General features: G+C 38.2%; 1 protein-coding gene across 3 annotated transcripts in view; it reads left to right on the top strand.

The window, feature by feature from the left end:
- Wrn (WRN RecQ like helicase) overlaps positions 1-19,888 on the top strand; it is a 117,623-nt gene that overhangs the window by 82,688 nt on the left and 15,047 nt on the right. For all 3 annotated transcript variants that reach the window (XM_036166499.1, XM_036166497.1, XM_036166498.1), the window contains exons 25-32: positions 8,986-9,156; positions 9,232-9,329; positions 10,080-10,152; positions 11,030-11,100; positions 16,324-16,399; positions 16,566-16,678; positions 18,504-18,618; positions 19,654-19,785. In XM_036166499.1, the coding sequence (XP_036022392.1) occupies positions 8,986-9,156; positions 9,232-9,329; positions 10,080-10,152; positions 11,030-11,100; positions 16,324-16,399; positions 16,566-16,678; positions 18,504-18,618; positions 19,654-19,785 (849 nt within the window). The remainder of the gene's footprint in view (positions 1-8,985; positions 9,157-9,231; positions 9,330-10,079; positions 10,153-11,029; positions 11,101-16,323; positions 16,400-16,565; positions 16,679-18,503; positions 18,619-19,653; positions 19,786-19,888) is intronic.

The following is a 19,888-nucleotide window of genomic DNA, read 5'->3' as shown; positions in this document are numbered from 1 at the left end:
ACACTGCAATTGCATTAATCCCTAGACTGGTGTTGCTTAAGATAATTAAAGAAAGTTAACTTTCATTGTGTCAAGGGACGGGTAGGACAAAATTGTATCTTCTGCTACCCAGGTACGATTATATTCTTTGCACAAAATTTTAGTTTCAGGAATTATTTTGTAAGTGTGCTGTGTTCATTAACAGTGTATGACAGCATATTCTTGCCTCTGGTTGTATTTCAAGTCGGAAGTATGTAACATTCTAAGAAAGGGTTTTGTTTATTTTGGTTCTTTACAAGTGAATAGCCAAGTTTAATTGAACTGCTTTCAGTTTTGAGTGATTCATGTGCTCTTGTTATGCTGGCAAATGTCAGGCACAAATACACTTAAGACCCAGTCCTCACACTTACAGAGCTGGTTTTCTGTGGTATTTCTGTTTATCCAATCCTCACACTTACAGAGCTGGTTTTCTGTGGTACTTCTGTATATGGTAATTTTACTTCTGAATTAGAAGTCTGGAAGTTTAAGAATTATATAGTAATATCATTTAAATAAACCAAGAGTAGAAGGCATGATACTTTGCAGAGATATCTCCTGATTAAAAAATATACTTTATAGTAGAAGTTAAATGTTCATTTTGTGTATAGAATTTTAAAATCATTAAGGTAAACATTTGCTTGTTAAATATTCAAATGCTTCATGTAAATGTTTTTACTTTCACTTAGAAAGTAATCTATGGAATGAGTTATGAAATATGTTTAATGAAACACATTGAAAACTTGTATTACCTTTTCAAGTGTCAATGCTTTCAAGATAAATGGTTTTAAATGGCAAATTTGCTTATAATTTTAACAATAGAAGAAGTGTTATCTAAGGAATTTTTATTTTTATCAGCTCTGCAGAACAGCTCAAATATAATTGAAACCTATACATTTATTTTCTGTTTTTGTCCCCTTCAAAACCTGTGTATGCAATGTGAGTAATTTATGAAAAAGTATCCTTGTTTTAATTTGGTGTAATCCAGCTATATCCAATATCAATAAATAAGTTTGTTTCTAGACAAACTTCAAGTGGTCACAAGAGGGATCGGGTTTCACTTATTATTTGAAAACCAAGTCAGACCTCTTCTACAGACAGTGTCTTCTGGGAGTCCTCAAATTAAGCAGCTCACCCTTAGTGAAACTTTATACTACCCTTGCTAGCTCAAAGTGTAAGGCTTTTAAAAAGTATCACTTAATGGAGTTCTGTAGATGCTAACAATAGTGAAAAGAAGGCGAGTCACCTGCCTCTGCTTTCAGTCATCTTGATATCTATTGGGATATTGCTGAAAAATTATAACTGTAATTCTCTTGAGAACTAAGCAACTTTCTCCAATTTAGGACAAGTTAATACCTTTGTAGGTAATTTTAATATGTAAGATGATATCTAGCCATTTTTGGAGTTACTTTGAAGAGATGATGTTTATGAACATAAATATGGTTTCTGTAGCTTGATTCTATCATCCATGTTTTTTTCTAAATATTATGAATATAATATTTATCCATACATATGAAATATAAAGTTTATCCATAAATCTGAAGAGTGGAGTTTAAATTTTTGTTTTAATGTGTCTAATTAGGAAGCAACCAATATTGCCTAGAAAACTGTGTTTTAACTGACTAAACAGTTCTCTATGTAAAAATCTTCGACATTGCTCAAACATGTTATAACAGCCAATGGCTATCATTTAAAGAAAAACATGATCATTTACATACCAAGATTATCAAAGTGCTAATTCTTATCATGGCCTCAGAATTAGACACTTAAACAATATTTTGGGATGTGTATGTGTGTGCATGTATGTGGATGCTCTCACCTATGTGTGCACATGTGAACACCAGAGGTGGAGATTGAGTGTCTTCCTCTGTGACTTCTACCTCAGTATTTTTCTTTTGAGACAGTCTGTCACTGAACCCGGAGCTCAGTGTTTTGGATAGACTGACTTGCCTGGAGTCCTTGTCATCGTCCCGCCTCTAGCTCCTGCCACCCAGTGCTACAGTTACGGACATATGCTACCACACCCAGCTTGTTTTATTAAATAATAATTTCATTAGCTTTTCAACAATTTTATACATGTGTGCAATGTATTTTGGTCATAGTCACTCCCCGCCGCTATTCTCCCAACTCTTCCCAGATCCTTCCCTCCATGTCTCCACCCCAGCCCAACTTTATGCCCTTCCCCCACCCCGGTCATGGGTATGGGGCCATTTACTGGAATGTGTTCAATGTTCCAGGGGCCACATCCTTAAAGAAGAATGACTGTCTCCTTCCAAAGCCATCAGCTTTCAATAGTTGCTCAGTAGGGGCTCATGAACCTCTTCACCCCTTGCTGAAAATGATACTAGCTTGATTGTGTGCAGGCAGCCACAGACGCTGTGACTTAATGGGTGCAGTGGTGTGTAGTGTCCAGAAGACACTGTTTGTTCCAGTTCTATATGACCTCTGGCTCTAACAATCTTTGTAACCCACTTTCGGGATGAACCCAGAGCCTCGTGGAAAAGAAGTGTCACATAGATGTCTCTTTTGTGGATAAACCTTCTACAGACATGTACTCTTTGTACTTTGATCAGTTGTGAGTTTTTGCTTTACCCACCATCCACTGCACAAAGGACCTTCTCTGATGAAGCTTGAGAGAAGTACTAATCTATGGGTACAGGGATAAGAATTTAGAGTTGAGTTTTGTACTATGTCTGTCTAGCAAAATGATAGTAATAGGTTCATCTTGGGGGCCTGTGAGCTCCCCAACCACAGGTTCTGGCCAGATTTATAGTATCCTGTATGTATTTCCTCCTGTGGAGTGGGCATGGGAGTCGTAGGGAGGGTACTTAAATCCTGTCGGGAAGTACTTGGTTGACCCTTTAATATTCATGCCACTATTGTACCTATGGGCATATCTGGCCATGCCAGTTGTTATTTTAGAGCACAGGGTTAACAACTGGGTAAGACTTGGTGACTTTTTCTTGCCTAGCAGCCTGAATAACACCTTCTGGTACTGTGAAAGCTAGCCAGTAAAAAGAAAACTTCCTGGTCAGTACCAGCTTGATTTCGCCATGTCCTGTAGCCAAAACATGTGGTGTCTTCAGCAATGTAGCCTTACACCCAAGTTTTGGTGGGAAGCCAAGAACAGTGGCCCTAGCCTGTATTTTTTTTTTTTTGAGGGGGTGGTGTATAGGATAAACTGAACATTTTTTGTTTTGTTTGTTCGGTGTTTTATTTGGAGACAAGGTTTCTTTGTGTAGCTTTGGACCCTGACCTGGAACTCATTCTGTAGACCAGGCTGGCCTTGAACTCATAGAGATCTGCCTGCCTCTGCCTTCCGAGTTCTGGGATTAAAGCCATATGCCACCACCATCCAGCTAAAAGATCTTTTTATTTATGTGCATTGGTGTTTTGTCTGCCTGTATGTCTGTATGTGGGTGTTTTGATTCCTTGGAATTAGAGTTACAGACAGTTGTGAGCTTCCATGTGTGTGCTAGGAATTGAATCTGGGTCCTCTGGAAAGAGCAGCCAGTGCCCTTAGCTGCTAAGCCATCTCTCCAGCTCAGCTGAGCAACCAATTTGAGAGGAGGTATCTCACACCTGACACTGGGCTTTTTGTTTGGTGACCTTCCTTGAATAGCATTATCCCCTGTGTAGGATAACTCCAATTAATCTCTGTTATGTGAGTGAGTGAGTGTGTGTGTGTGTGTGTGTGTGTGTGTGTGTGTGTGTGTGTGTGTGTGTTTAGGAAGTTTATAAAATTGTAAGTTCCCATAGGGACTTTTAAAATAGCCTTTAGTGTTCTCTCTCTCCCTACCTACTTCTCCATCCTGCTTGCTCATCCCACACTACTCTTAAACCATTTTTCCCCTTTATGTCACATCTGTTCTATTATCCTCCCCTAAGACTTTCCTCCCTTCTCCTACCCCTGCGAGTGATCCTTTCTAGATTCTTGGATTCTGCAGATTTTCCAAATGAAATATACTATTCTAAATATTTAATAGTAGGATCCACATGTACGTGAGAACATGCAATATTTGTCTTTCTGGGTCTGGGTTCCCTAACTCAATATAATGTTTCCTAGCTCAGTCCACTTACCTGTGAATTTTATGATTGCAATTTTCTTTATAGCCAAATGAAAGTCTGTTGTGTTTAGGTACCACATTTTCATCATCTACTTCATCATTTAATGAATATTTAGGCTGTTTTCTTGTCCTAGCAGTTGTGATAAAGCAGCTGTGAACATGGATGAACATGTGTCTCTGTAGTAAAAAATAGAGTCCTTTGGGTGTATGTCCAGGGATGATTTAACTGAGTCATATGATTGATATAATCTTAGCTTTTTGAGGGCTCTTCTTACTGATTTCCAAGGGCCTGCACTAGTTTTCACTTCCACAAATAGTGCATAATGGTTCTCCAATCATCATCCGCACTTCTTGTCTTTTTTTTTTTTAATGTTATCCCCAAAGAAGTTGAATTTCTGACGGTTAAGGATGGTAAGCACTTTTGTAAACATTTCCTAGCCATTTGTATTCCTCCTCCTCTTCCTCCTCCTCCTCCTCCTCCTCCTCCTCCTCCTCCTCCTTCTTCTTCTTCTTCTTCTTCTTCTTCTTCTGTTTTGTTCCATAGCCCACTTTTTGTTTGTTTTCTTGGTGTTTAATTTTTTGAACTCTTTGTATATTCTATATACTAACCCTCCATCAGATGTGTAGCTGGCATTTCCGTTCTACAGGCTGCTTCTTCAGTTGAGTAACAGTTTCCTTCATAGTGGAGCCTTTTAATTTTATGAAATCTTACTTGTTGATTAGTGATCATATTTTCTAGATAATTGGGATCCTTTTCAGAAGGTCCTTTCCAGAGCTTGTATACTAAAGTGTACTCTATATTCTTTCTTCTAGAAGTTTCAGGTCTAACATTGAAACGTTTGATTTATTTGGAATTGATTTGCCATATCTACTCTCTATCCAGGCGCTAGGGATCCAAACTCGGGTCCTCATATTTAGACATCAAGCACTTTATCCACAAGATTTATCCACAAATCTCTGAGCCCAGAGATTAGGACTGTTGGTAGATTTATGCATGTATGCATGTATGCGTGTATGTATGTATGTGTGTGTGTGTGTGTGTGTGTGTGTGTGTGTGTGTATAAGTATGCCTGTATGTATGTGTTTTAGAGACAAGATTATGCTCAGATTGGCCCTCAACTTGTGATTCTCCTGTTTAAGCCACCTGAGTACTAAGATTGCAGGCATGTACTACCACAATCAACTGTAATTGTTGGTAGTTTTAGTCACTCTCCAAAATTTTACAAATATATAACAGGAGAGGGCTATGCATTTTAATATTCATCTGATTGAAATATATTACTATGGCTTGGGTTGACTGTTCAGTACTGAAAATTTGGTTAACTGCACAAGGCCCTTGGTTCACCTAGAATTGCCTACTAAACCACTGAAATTTTGGCCATGAATATCTTTGGGCTGTAGGAACTGGAAAGAGGCAGGGGTGGCGGGGGAGGAGGAGTTAGTTAGAAACTTAAAACCTTCTTGAGTTATTGAACATCTATTTTTGCGTAGGGCACCACATTTGTTATGTAGAGGCTAGTTGCTGAACTAGATGAGGGTTAACACCCAGTGTAGACCAGGTTGCTTGGGAGGAAATAAGTATAACCTAGTACAGAGAGAGACATGGGACACATGGATGGTTGAGAACTGTTACTGAGCTTTGGAAGAGCGCATGCCCAGGGAAACCAGGGAAGTTTGTGAAGGGGTCACTGGATTTTTGTGGGGGATTCAGTAGATTTGGGGGTTATAGTTGATGTAGAGGTTTGGACATGAAAAGAGGGAAGAAGAATGAAAGATGATGTTATTCCCAGCAAGACAAAAAAATGACTACAGAAAGCAACTGGAGTTTTGAGGAAGTTAATTTTCTGTTGTGCCAGACACTAGTGCAAAGGTTTTGCTTCTGTAGTAGCCCACCCTTGGGTGGGTGCCCGGGTCATCAGCTCCCTTTACTCTTGATTTACCATCAGTTCATGGTTTCTGCACTATAATAGGTCCACGTGTTGAACCTTATGGTTTTCAAGTTGACTTTTTTTTTAAATCTCTTTTAAAATTTTATTTATTTATTTTTTACAATCAGACCATGGTTTCCCCTCCTTCCTCTCCTCCCAGTCCTTCCCTTCCCGTCCCCTCCCCTCCCCTCCCTTCCTCTCCCTTCTCCACCTCTATCCTGTCTGGCTGTCATGAGCACATGCTGAGACTCTCACGCCGTATTTTGGGTCACCTATCAAGTTGACTTTTAAAGAACAGTATGAAAATTTCCCTTTTCACGATTACATGCCCTGGAAATGAATATACATACATACATACATACATACATACATACATATATACATACATACATACATACATACGTGTGTGTGTGTGTGTGTGTGTGTGTGTGTATGTGTGTGTGTGTGTGCATGTGTGTGTGTGTGTGCGCGCACGTGTGTGTGTGTGTATCGGCTCTCAGAGCTAAAAGTTGCAAAATAGATACTATGTTTTCTCTCTGATGACCTTCTCATCCTAAGTAACCAATGGAAAACTTGGAAAGGTAACTAGAACATTTATGCAGTTAATGTGGATGTCTTGCTCACAGTCAGATATCATTAAATATTTATCCAAATCTTTATTGTAGGGTGGGGAGGTGGCTTGGTGGTTAAGAGCATCCACTGCTCTGATTTAGGACCTGGTTTGGGGTAGCTAGCACCCACATGGCCGTGGCAGCTCACAGTCTTCTGTAACCCCAGATTGAGAGGAATCTGATGCCTTCTTCTGGCTTCCATAGGCACGTGGTGTACATACACACATACATACAGGCAAACATTCATACAAATAAAAAAAGAAATATTTTTAAAAAAATCTTTATTATGGTGTTTTAAAGCAGGTTGCTCAGTTTAGTTTGAGTTGAAATATTTCTTTTAAAACAAAGATATAACATATCAAGGAATAAAGAGGTTTCATTCTCTGCCTGGTGGTTACCATGGAAACATGGTTATATAAATTTATTTACATAGCACACAGTAGTCACAATGATTGTTGATCATAAAGGGAAGAGGTACTTTCTGCTAATTAGGAAAAGTCTTACTACTTCATCTCAGTGAATGTGCACATTCAATTTTTTTTTTTCTGATTAGGAAGGAAAAAAGGCTAGAATAATAATCTTTAGTGTCCAGAACTAGTAATTCTAGTTCGGCAACTTAATACTCTTGGTGTTAATTGTAAACAATAGAATCTCCTACTACAAAGTTAAGCTCTAGCGGCTCTTCTTGACTAATCAGGGAAAACTGATTGCACACTAATGAAGAATGTTGTGAACTACATAGATATTAAAATGGTCGCTATAGTCAAAGAAATTAACATCTTTTCCTTAGTTTCACTATTTATTTGGCATGCACAACTGAAATGAATTCTTTTGTTGGAGATAATTACAGCACACTTTAATAGTCATATTCTCTATGGTGTTATGTATTAGTGCTTAGAACACATTCAGCTGGCATGTGGCTGACCAGGAATTGTATTCAAATTGACCCACAATGAGCTTTAGCATCCACGTGGATTGCTAGTAAGGCGAGAGTACCACTTCCACCTATGTTACTTACTTCTCTCATTGTGATGACCAGATGCCTGGTAGAAGTAACTTAAGGGAGGAACTGGTTGTGATCCTGGTTGAGGGGACACAGTCCTTCATGGCAGGGGAGGCGTCGCTCAATGTGGATTTGTCCATAACTTGGGAACTCGCAGCTGGCCATATCGCGGTAGCATGTAGAAAGCAGAACTCAGGCTGGAAGCTTCGCCAGGCTGTAACTCTCAGATCTGCCACCAGTGATCCATTTCACCAGTCATGCCTCCATCTCCAAAGATTCCACAGCCTCTCAAAGGAGTGCCTCCAGCTGAGGACCAGTTTTTCAAACGTATGAGCCTGTGAGCGATGATTTTAATCGCAACAGGGCCTGGGTCACAATTATGCATGACCCTCTGTAATCATGCACGCTTGCACATATTGTAGGGGAGTGGGCTTTGTCTCACATCCTGCTTGTACTTGTCATGCAAATGATAACATCTGATTAACAGAACTAAATCATGTTCAGAATTCTAGATGAAACCAGAAATGTGTATGTGACTTTCCAGTTCGTGTGATAGAGGGCACGGTAGATGGAGGTTATAGTTATAGATGAATTTTAATCTATGATAATCATCTCAAAGACTTCATGCACAAGTAATTTTATATGATGTCATACGATATATATACTATCATGCACATTCAAAGTAGTTAAGTGTATGGAATAAATGAAATGAAGAGGATGAGGGAGAAAAGAGTGCTTTGTAGAGAGTAGAGGTGGGCAGAATGTTCTCTGGTACAGGACAAGAAACATGCCTATGACAACTTATCATATTTCTAGAACTTAATGATTGAAGAGTCTCTCATAAGAATTCTGCCGTCACTCAGTATTACTACTCCATCATCAACTAGTTAGCAGGCAGTTTGTGCAGGTGTCTCTGGTGATCAGCAGTTAAGTCGACTGAGTAATGTGCTGTGAGCAAAAGCACAGTGAGAAATAACCATGCAGTGAAATCCATGACTTTTTGCCCAACTTCAGATCATATTTTCTTTTATCACTCCTGTTCTAAAATTGTGATCATTTTTTAGAAACTGTTACTCAAAATTTTAATAGCAAAGATGGAATATTCCAGACACGTATCCAAACCTATCCACTGGGAGATGGTTCTGAATTATGTGAGGATTTTTCTGTATTTAAGACAGAATTCTGTTTTCATTACATATTTGTCAATTGAATATTCAGAATGAAAAGGATGAACTTAAAAGTCCGAGAAGTTTAAAAGCTGAAATTTGTGTTTAAACCTGAAGAATTGCTGGGTCGATGTTTGTTTTATTTGGCCTGTTTATTTGAATAAGCATTTTTAGACACTTCATTTCCAATTTCAGAATTCTCAGCGTCTTGCTGATAAATACCGCGGTCACAAGCTTTTTGGCACTGGCAAAGACCGAGCAGAGAGCTGGTGGAAGGCTCTTTCTCACCACCTCATAGCTGAAGGATTCTTGATAGAAGTTCCCAAACAAAACAAATTTGTAAGGACTTGCTGCCTCACAAAAAAGGTAAATAGTACCAAGATCTTCCTGTTTGTCCCAATCTGTCCCTCTGTGCATTAAGATTCTTCTTGCTTTTGTTAGGGTAGAAAATGGCTTGGCGAAGCCAGTACACAGTCTCCTCCGAGCCTTATCCTTCAAGCTAATGAAGACATGTGTCCCAGGAAGGTTCTACTGCCAAGGTTCTTTTTTTCTTTTTTTTTACTCCCTCCCCCCATTAACTTGAAATCTTTAGGTTTTGCTTAAGTGATTCAAATCCTGTCCATTTACAGACACTGTACAGGTAAAATCAGTCGTCCCACTGGGGTGTGTGTGAGTGGTGGAAGGGAGGCACGGGGAAGCGTGGGATAGATAGAGAACGCTCCTGGTTGATGTCAAGTATCCGACGGCAATCCGTACAGAGCTGCTTTCTGAGATAAGGCTAAAGAACGGTTCCTTCCAGAAGAAAACAGGCTGGAGGAAGTCCTGCTTTTCACCTTCCACAGCTCGTGCCGTACAACCATGTGGTGCAAAGATGAAGGATTTGAAATTACATTTCTGTGCTTTATACATTCTGCTACTATATTGAAACTACAAATTCCAGTCACCCTGTGGCCATATAAAATAAAAAGAAGAGCCAGCAAGTTTTCTTGCCTATTGCTTAAGGCACCATGGGGTGACGATACAGAATGGGTGAATCATACCTCCCTAGTGTAGATGTAGGAAGGTAATATGTTTGCTGCCTGCTTTTTAGTATCAGTGCAGATGTTATTGATCAGGGATCAGGTTTTTTTTTTTTTCTTTGAAACTTTTTTTTCAGGGAAATCAGTGTTTTAAAAATATAGATTCTTAAAGGGTAATATAATCACTACTTGTCTGGAGTAGTGTGATGACACATGAATTGGATGATTACATTTTAACTCAGGAGATACTTTAATTTTGCTGTGTTTCAGTTCTAATTCCCTATCTTCAGAAATGAAGCAACATTCTTCTGATGAAAAGTCAATTGGATTAACTACTGAGCAGGTTTGTTTTCACGGGATGGTTCTTATTTCATGTGTTATGGATGCAACTCTGGGTTTAAAAATCTTATGTTTGCATTTCTGCTAGTTAGAAGAATAGCAGATATAAAAATCATAAACTACAAAGAGAAATTTTGTGAATAGAATAAAAATATGATATATCATTTCTTGAGCTAATAAAGAAGTAGAAGTATTTCACAAAGTAATTTATTTTTCTTTTAAAGCTTATTTTATAAATAATTTGTCTTGAGGCTTTTAATATATTATGATACTTATAGGTAATAAATAAGTATGATTCCTAAGTATTCTCATTAAAGCCACATAGACACCCATCCCATCTACAAATGAACATATATACATATGTATGTATATATACACACACACTCATTCCATCTGCAAATGTACATACATACACATATATACATACATATATATATATGCATGCAACACACACACACACACACACACACACACACACACACACACCCCTATCCCATCTGCAAAGGGACATATATACATTTTCTTGTTTTATTAGTCTCTTAGTAACTACTACAGATTCTTCATGCATAGGCTGTCTTTAGCTAACTAGATCATGGTGATAGGCAAACAGTGAATTTAATCTCCTAGTATACTACTCCTGCTTGTTAGAGTATTGACATGGACTGGAATCACCCCTACAACTTGAGCTTTTGTGTCTTAGGACATTCTTTAGATCATTCATCTTTTAGACTGTGGTGGTTCAATGGCTTATTTATTTGAAGACTTGGTTACTTAGGGGAATAATTGTTATTGTGAGTTTTTTAAAATCTTATTCTCTTTGTATTTAAATGTTTTTGTAATTTCTTTTTTTTTTTAAATGGACTTTATTTGTGGAAACATAGTCTAATTTGGAGAGAATGTATCCATTCAAAGCATCTGAGAAATCTTCTGGGAGTAACATTCCTAAAAAAAGGTACAGAGTTCCAATTTTAATTTTTTATATTTCCTTATATTATTGATAGTACTGTTTTCCTTCCTTCCCTAGAGAAAAAGGACTATTAGATTGCAACCGCAGGTGAGATCAGAACACAGTCTCTGTGGCTGTGGAATGACTAAAAGAGACACGTGGGAAGTTGGGGCGCTAGACCGTGGTTCTTGGGCACCTCCATTCACAGTGCTTTGTGTTAAAATGCTAAGCACTTGATATGCCATTTCTGAGTTGGCCACTGTTGTTCTCATTCCAGAGTCAAATATATCAAGGGTCAGGCCATTAACCTGTTTATGAATATATAGCTAATGACATTGCTGGCTCACATCTGTATTTGTCCACCTTGAGCATTTAAACACTGTTGTTATGTGTTTGGGAATACGTATTCCCAATCCATTCAAATAAAGGTATTATGGTAATGAGACTGGAGATGTAAAAATTGTTAGAGAATAAAGCTAAAATACCCATTGTGGTTGTAGTCTGTTGTCTTCTTGTCTGTGGAAGGGCCCAGGGCCTGCTTATGCTAGATAAGCACTCTGCCACTGAGCCACAAAGCCAGCTGGTCACACTTTTAATCTTACTGTGTGACTTGCTGACACAATAGAAGTGTGGAACCTGTATAGAATCTAATATCCTGTCTGAGAACCGGATAATAGAAGTGTCGTGGCTTATATTGTATACAAAGATTAAATGGACTGTGCCTATATTCATAAGAGGTTAAAATAAATATGCCATAGGACCCATATACTTTCAATGCTTTGCTCATTTAGATTCACTACTTTGGATCTGATAAAACATCTGTCACAGTATTAATTTCCTTATCTTAAACAATTTCTTTTTTGTTTGGCGGTGTGATATGCAATTACTAATGTTTTATTTAAATAGAACGTTTAAGGAATATATATGACAATGTCCATCCAGTATCATGAAGCATTTCTACATTTAAATGTTAACTGTATTTTCACATGGCTGCTTTGTAATACAAGCAGCATTTTAGGTCCCAGGATTGAAAGGGAATATTACAGACATTGTTACCACACTCCCCCAATGTTAATAATCCAGTGGGATATACAGGGAAAGGTACGCAAAACTATAAAGCTACAATCCATGGGACTTGAGAGATGGACTGGTGGTTTAGAGCACTTACTATTCTTGCAGAAGACCAGGGTTCAGTTTTCAGAACCCATATGGTAGCTGGCAAGTATTTATAACTCCAGTTCCAGGGAATCTGATGCCGTCTTCTAACTTCTCTGGGCACTAGACACACATGTGCACATACATACATGCAGGCAAAACATTAATACATATTATTAGTAAATAAACATAAAAAAATTTGTGATATTACTGCACAACTCAGCAGTGGCCTAGAGATTACTTAGTAAGCAAGGAATGATAAACTAAAGCCTGAAGGAATAAGTGCAGGCCAGAATATCCTGTTCCTTCTAAGCACTCAGGTCAATCTGAAGGCAGCTGGGAGCTAAGACGTGTCTTCAGTAAGCTAACAGTGACATGATCAAAGTTCGGACTTGGAGCATGGGCTGGCAGACTGTTCTGTAAAGGGTCAGGCAGGAAGTGTTTTAGGCTTTGAGGGTCAAAACTTCTGTTGCAACTGCTCTGCCTTGCAGATGTAGTCGAAGCAGCCATTGATAATTTATAAGGCAATTAAATGTGCCTGTATTCTTAGAAAACATGAATTATAAACATTGGAACTTAAATTTTGTGCATTTTATACATGTTATAAAATATTCTTCTTTTGATCTTTATTCTTTGCCTTGAAGTCTAAGTAAAATAAGTGGATTTTTATAGTGGCCCCTGGGGTGATTACTCTCTTTTTGATCATTCCTGTGAAGAATGGATTGTAGAGAACCCAGAATTGTAGTAAAAGCAAAAACAGGGATGTTAACAGTGTTTTTACAAGAAGAGGAATGTGCAGTGGGCACAGGGAAAGGAGCAGCAGTCTTGTAAGACAGGAAATAGAGCTGTCAGAACTCTTTGATTGAAAAGATAATGGGTTAAGGAAAAGGAGTTCTTGAAGGTGTTTTTTAGTGCTGGATGAGAATGTTGTTGTTCTTTTCAGTGGGCAGCTAAGAAGCACAGTTTGAAGGGATTGTTATTTAGGGGCTAAGGTTGAAAACCAAGAGCTTAGGGATATAATAAGTTCTGGCTACCTCTGGACTAGTCCAGAAATTTGTTATAGAATACAGACTTAGTATACAAGAGTCAGCAGGATGCTAATATATCTGCAAGTGTGTGTGTGTTTCCATGTTCCTGTGGGAGGAAAATTCACATGTGTACCTGCGTATGTGGAAGCCAGAGGACAACTTTGGGTATCATTCCTCAGAAGACATCCACTTTGCTATGTGTATTACCCCGATTCTCATAGTGCCTTTACTTTTGCTACACACACACACACACACACACACACACACACACAACACACACACATACATACACACACACACACACATCTCAATCTGCATATGAGAGGAAATGTGATACCACATTTATTACAATAAGTCTAGCTTATTTTGCTTCCATAATCATCTCTAGTTTTAATCCATTGTCCTGTGAATGTCATAATTGCATTCTTTACAGCTGAATAAAACTGCATTGTATACATGTATCTCATTTTCTTTATCCACTCAGTGTTGATAGGCATCTAGTTTGGTTCCATATCTTGGCTATTGTGGATAGTAAAGCTAATAGGAAGGATGGATAGGTGTCTTTGTGGTGTATTGACTTAGAGTTCTTTGGATCTATATCCCAAAGCTGCCATCATAAGGTAGTTCTAATGTTTGAGAAATTCATAGTGATTTCCATAGTGGTTGCATTAGTTTACATCTCATAAGTGAAGAAGACTTCCTTTATTCCCACATCTTTGTCTGTATTTGTTGTTGTTTCCCTGATGATGCCCATTCTGCTAGAGTGAGAGGAGAGAGCAAAACAGTTTGTTTTTTTCCCTCATGGCTGAGGGTGTTGAACATTTCTTTCTAAATATTTATTTGCCATTTGTATTTTAACCATTTGAGAAGTATCAGTTCAGTTCATTGGCTTACTTATTGAATGCTTTTAGATTTGGGGTATATTGAGAAGTCTTTATGTATTTTAGATATTAAGTCGCTGTTAAATATAGTAATTGGCTAAGAATCCCCCACACACACTTTGCAGGCTTCTCTACACATTGACGATTGCTTCCTTTGCTTTATTGAAGCCTTTTAATTTCATTCAACCTCATGTGATTGTGTCCTGCTCTGTGGAATCTTTGCCTATGGCTGTACCTCAAGGTGTTTCTCTGTAGCAATTTCAGAACTTTAGATATTTTAAAAGTTTGTACAGGGTCAGACTTACAGATCCATTTTCATTCTTTCTATATCTAAATCTTTATCTATATATTTATCTATATCTATCTATATCTGGTTTTCCTAGCATCCTTAGCTGTTTTTTCTCCACTGTATATTTTTGAAGCCTTTATTAAAAATGAAGTAGCCATAGCTGTGGGTTTAATTCTGCCGCTGTATTTCTTTGATTTGTGTGTCTGTTTTTGTGTCAATGCCCTGTTTTATTTTACTTTATTTTTACTGTGTCTGGGTAGTATTCTTTGGGGTAAGTTATTGCAATGTCTCCAATTTGCCTTCTGCTTAGGATTGCTTTTGCTATTGGGAGTTGTTTGTGCTTCTCTTTGAATTTTAGGATTGTTGTTTCTCTTTCTATGAAGAACCTATTTTGAATTTCGATAGATATTAGATTGAATCTTAGCTGTTTCTGTAATTTAGTTATTGTCACTGTATTCTGCCAATCTGTGTGTATTTGCTAATGTCTGCAACTTTTTCCTTCAAAGTTTAAAGCTGCAGAAGGCTTTCACCTCCTTGGTAGGTTTATTCCTAGGTTTCGAAGCTACTGTGAGTGGGACCCTCCTACACCCAACTTCTTAATCAAGTTCTTTAGTTGAGGTATAGGGAAGCTACTGACTTTAGTGTGTTCATTTTGCAACCCACCTCGTTGCTAAAAAAATGTTTATCAGGTCGGAGAGTTTCCTATTACATTAGGGTCTCTTAAGAATATCATCTGCAAGCAGGAATAATTTGTTTTTCTCTTTTCTATTTGTATCCCTTTGTTTCTTTTCTCTAAATGCTTGAGCTTAGCAGTTCAGCACTACATTGACTAAGAATGGAGAAAGTTGGGACTCTCCTTGACACTTCAGACTAGTCCTATCACCTGTCAGACACGGACCTAGCAAGGCATGATAAGCCCGCGTCTCTGGTGTTTCGGCAGCCGTGACTCATGGCTTGGAGATGACAGTTGAGACACACTAATGAGCGACACAGAAAAAAGTCCTAGCTAAGGGTGTTGCCTCTTTAGGCTGCTTTGTGTTTGTAGCTGAGGCTATAAGAGAGGTGAGCAACCTTGAAGACGTCAGTTTTTGTGTTATCTTTCACCTATCCTCTACGGAAGAAAACCTTGGAGATTGGGATGGAGGGGAAGAAGAAAATATTCATAAGAAAAACAGACTTGGAGAAAGTTGTGAGAAGCTTGATCTCATAGGCATTGGTGACAAATATCCTTAGTTTCCCAATATCGGGGAAGTCTGGCCATTAGCAACTTGGTCTTTCTTGGCACCCATATGGATCTCCTGTGCAATTACAATTTCATTTTTGCAGCTTTTCTTATTTGTAATTAGCTCATCAGTGAGAAATGCTTCTTGTGAGCTATCTGGTTTGCCTCCCAGTCCATTTCCTTCCTGACAATTTGGTACATTCTCTACAACTTTTGAAAAGTCCAAAACAAAATTGTATCTTTTGTCAATATATTTTCTTCTTTGAGTATGAAAAAAAAAATCTGAGTAACTATTAATTCTTTGCTCTTGTTGCCTACTAACAAGAGTCGGTGATTTCAAGAGCAGCCCATGCTCCCGTTTATTAGGAAAGCAATCTCTTCTCTGTGGATAAACAGTACATGGTTGAGAAGGAAGACTGGTAGATGCTCTCCTTAAGCCACCGGGAAAGACCTGAGAGGCACTTTTCACCGTAGCATTAGAGTGCATCCTCTCATCCAAAAGGTTTAAAGTCGAGGCGGTTGCAATTGAACTACAAATCGTCTTCTATTGTGAAGAATAACTGTTAGTTTTGGAAAGATTCTTATTTGGAGTATGACATAAAAAGCAAATGAGGCACGAAGAAAAGTATATTTATTTTCTTTTAAATATTTTAGTGTCGGGATGCAGTCGCCAGGAACATCTTGCAGTTCCTCACAACCTGTCATTTCAGCCCAAGAGCTGGACACCAGGGTAAGACTTTTGTGATGTGCTGATCACCTTAAGAGTGGGTGGCCAGCAGTCTAAGATGGGCATCAACTCGTTTTCATCTTAAGGGAGAGAGTGGTACCTGGAGTTCCAAGAGTAAAGGCGACTTCTTTCTAACTGCATTTTAAACAGCACTTTTGTTTCTTCCTAGACTGCGTTATATGTCAAGTTGGTGGAGGCAAGGCAGAAACATGCTAATAAAATGGATGTGCCTCCGGCCATTCTAGCAACAAATAAGATTCTACTGGATATGGCCAAAATGAGGTAAACTGTTTATGTCCCGATTCTCTCTGGTATAAGAGATTTCTAAAAGGTATTGTAATAGTTTGACCATGACTTCAGCCTGTGATGTGACTGTCACATCTCCCATGCTGCTGCCCTGGCCTTAGATGCCTTTAGTTTCCTGTCCCCATGTGAGCGAATCCTATTTATAAAACCAAATCCATCACCCACTCACCCTCTGTACCCGGTTGTCATTGAACCCCTCTTCTTTCTGTAGTTCTAAGATTTTAGTTATACTGTGTTGTTCCTAATGACATTTAAAACCTTGTTTTTTTGTTTTAAGTCCTCAGAGTCTCTCTTCCTCATATTTAATAATTTTCAGCTCTTTTCATTTAAAGACTTGTGTCTGTCAATCTGCGCCTTCCTTCATATTGTGTTATTTCAGACCTTTCTAGACCTGTTCTATTGCAGAAGCCCCTTAGCTGACCTCTCCCTCACATCTGATATACTAATAATAAATTAATTACATGATCTTGACATCTTGGACTTAGAGTTTGTTGACTTAAACCTACTTTTTTTTTTTTTTTCATTTCAGTACAGAATTTATAATGGTTTCTGTGACCTGAATTACTTATGTTTCCAGGCAATGTCCCATTCACTTTCATGTATGTTGTTTCTGCCTTGGATTCCTTGACTCTCTCAATTCCTCTTAGGAAAGCCTTATGCTCTGACTTAGTTATTGTTTCCTGCATGGTGTGTCCCATTGTGGTAACCAGCCAGTTCCTCTCCCTTGAATTTATCAAGGGCTTTCAGGCAGCCGCTTCTGTGATGACTGCTGCTCTATTCACTTTTCAGCATGATGAGTTATAAACATGTGTCACACGTTAGAACTTAAACTCTAACTAAAAGTATCAGTTTCTCACCTCATTGTGGCTTTGATATCAGCTAGCATGAAAAATGAGGGGCTCAGCTAGTTCTAAATAAGTTAGAACTTATTTCCAAAGTTTGTCTATTGGTTCCTTTAAAAATTTGTTTCTGTCATTAAATTTCACTTAATAGGCACCATGTTAATGCAGGATGTTCTAAATGATAGCACATAGTAACTTACACATTTACTGTTTTGTTAAATAGATAAAGATTCTAAGATGACTCTTTACTATGCAGGAAAGAGACTTACAGTACAAGAGTAACCATTAATTACATTGGTGGATTTTAGGAAGGAAACATTAAGTATTCTTGTATATTGGACATAATGGAAACAATTGAGCTCTATGATTCTGTGGGTATTGTTTAGGTTTAAAAGTACAGCACAGAGGTTGTAGCATAATAAGGACATTTAGCATGTAAATGTTCTAACTAGCAGCTTGGACTTAAAGCAGATCAGAAGTTCAAGAAACAAAGACTCCAATAAATGCATTGAGTTAAAGGCCTGGTGAGCCAGTTTGCTGTTATAGGAAACATTTCACAGGGAAAAAATATGAATGAGACTTTCTTCTGAGCTTCTTAGCCTTTCTTACTGTCTCATTCAGAACCTTATGGTTTTCATTTCTGTGAATAATATGAAAAACCCAGTGGAACCCTGGGTGTTAGCTTATTTGTTTCTGGCAATGGCCTCTTCATCAGTTAATACTTTCACTAAGTTTTTGTGCTGTTAGAAGTGAAGTGGAGCTTTTATTTGTTAGTTGTTTACATAGCAAACCTGTAAGTGAAGAAAGGGATTGTGTGGTATGACTGTCTGTAGAAAGCACTGGTTTTGAGTGTAGAAATGTATACAGTTATTGAGTACAGTGTGAGGCTGAGCATTCTATATTCTGGGAGTGATTCTGTCTTGGTGGTTTCTTCATAATTCTTCTTTTGTAAATGACAGGCCAACTACTGTTGAAAACGTGAAACAGATTGATGGTGTCTCTGAAGGCAAAGCTACCCTCTTGGCCCCTCTGTTGGAAGTCATCAAACATTTCTGTCAAGTGAACAGTGTTCAGGTAAAACCTTGGGTTACAGAAGCTCTTAGAGAAGAACACTTTTGACCATCTCAGAAGCAACACTTTCTCCTTCATTTGCATTTCTACTTAGACACTTAGAAAATGAATGTGGATTATTTTACAGTCAATGGTTATAATAACATGTTCTTTCTTTTGGTGTGTGTGTGTGTGTGTGTGTGTGTGTGTGTGTGTGTGTGTGTAGGATCCATCTGATGTGGGTGCTGGAAATAAAACTCAAGTCCTTTAGAAGAGCAACACATGTTCTTATCTACTGAGTTGTCTATCTAGCCCTCTATCAAGTTTTTTGTTGTTGTTGTTTTGTTTTGTTTTGTTTTTGTTTTTCGAGACAGAGTTTTTCTGTGTAGTTTTGGTGCCTGTCCTGGATCTCGCTCTGTAGACCAGTCTGGCCTCAAACTCACAGAGATCTTCCTGGCTCTGTCTCCCGAGTGCTGGGATTAATGGTGTGCGCCACCACGGTCCAGCTCTATCTAAGATTTTACATGATGCTTAAAGGCCAAAGTTCTAGTTGGGATGTGTGTTTTATAGCTAATTGTTTAATATGTCAACATAAATGCATATGTATGTAAATACATGCATATCTACATATGTAGTTATATACATATGCAGATATAATGAGGATATGTTTCTTTATGATGTGTATGTGCCCATTCTGTGATATACTGTGTAAACTTGTATGTTGATTCTGTCCAGTGTTCACTTCCAGAGGATTAGGGGATTAATTTAGAGACATTAATTAGAACATTACACAGCTCCTTTTGGCTTCTTTCTTATGAGCTACAGAGAAGATGAGAAAGTTTGTTGCATGCTCTGTAGCTTATTTATCCTTTTAAATTGACATGTAAGAAATTCAACTTCTTTCTGCATTCCCCATGAAAACTTTGTTATATGGAGATTTTGTGTTATGTTTTCCTGTAATGCCTCACAGTCATATGTTGATCATTATGTTGATGGTATTATTACGTCTGTCATTATGTTGTTATTATTATTATTTGTGCTGCATTTAAAATTCTGTAGACAGACCTCTTTCTGAGTACAAAACCACAAGAGGAACAGAAGAAAAGTCAGGAAATGGAAAATGGAGAGTGCTCACTCCCACAGTCTGTGGCTGTCACGTATTCTTTATTCCAGGAAAAGAAAATGTCCTTGGTAAGTGCTGCCTTCCAGGTGTTTACACTCGTGTTTGCTCGGCTTTTACTATGGAAGCTGTGACTTGGGGTTCATTACTTTGTGTCATACAGTGGGTGCCATC

Source organism: Onychomys torridus, chromosome 17, assembly GCF_903995425.1.
Source record: "Onychomys torridus chromosome 17, mOncTor1.1, whole genome shotgun sequence".
In the NCBI taxonomy this organism is placed as follows: Eukaryota; Metazoa; Chordata; class Mammalia; order Rodentia; family Cricetidae; genus Onychomys; species Onychomys torridus.
This window is presented reverse-complemented; position numbering and strand designations above follow the sequence as displayed.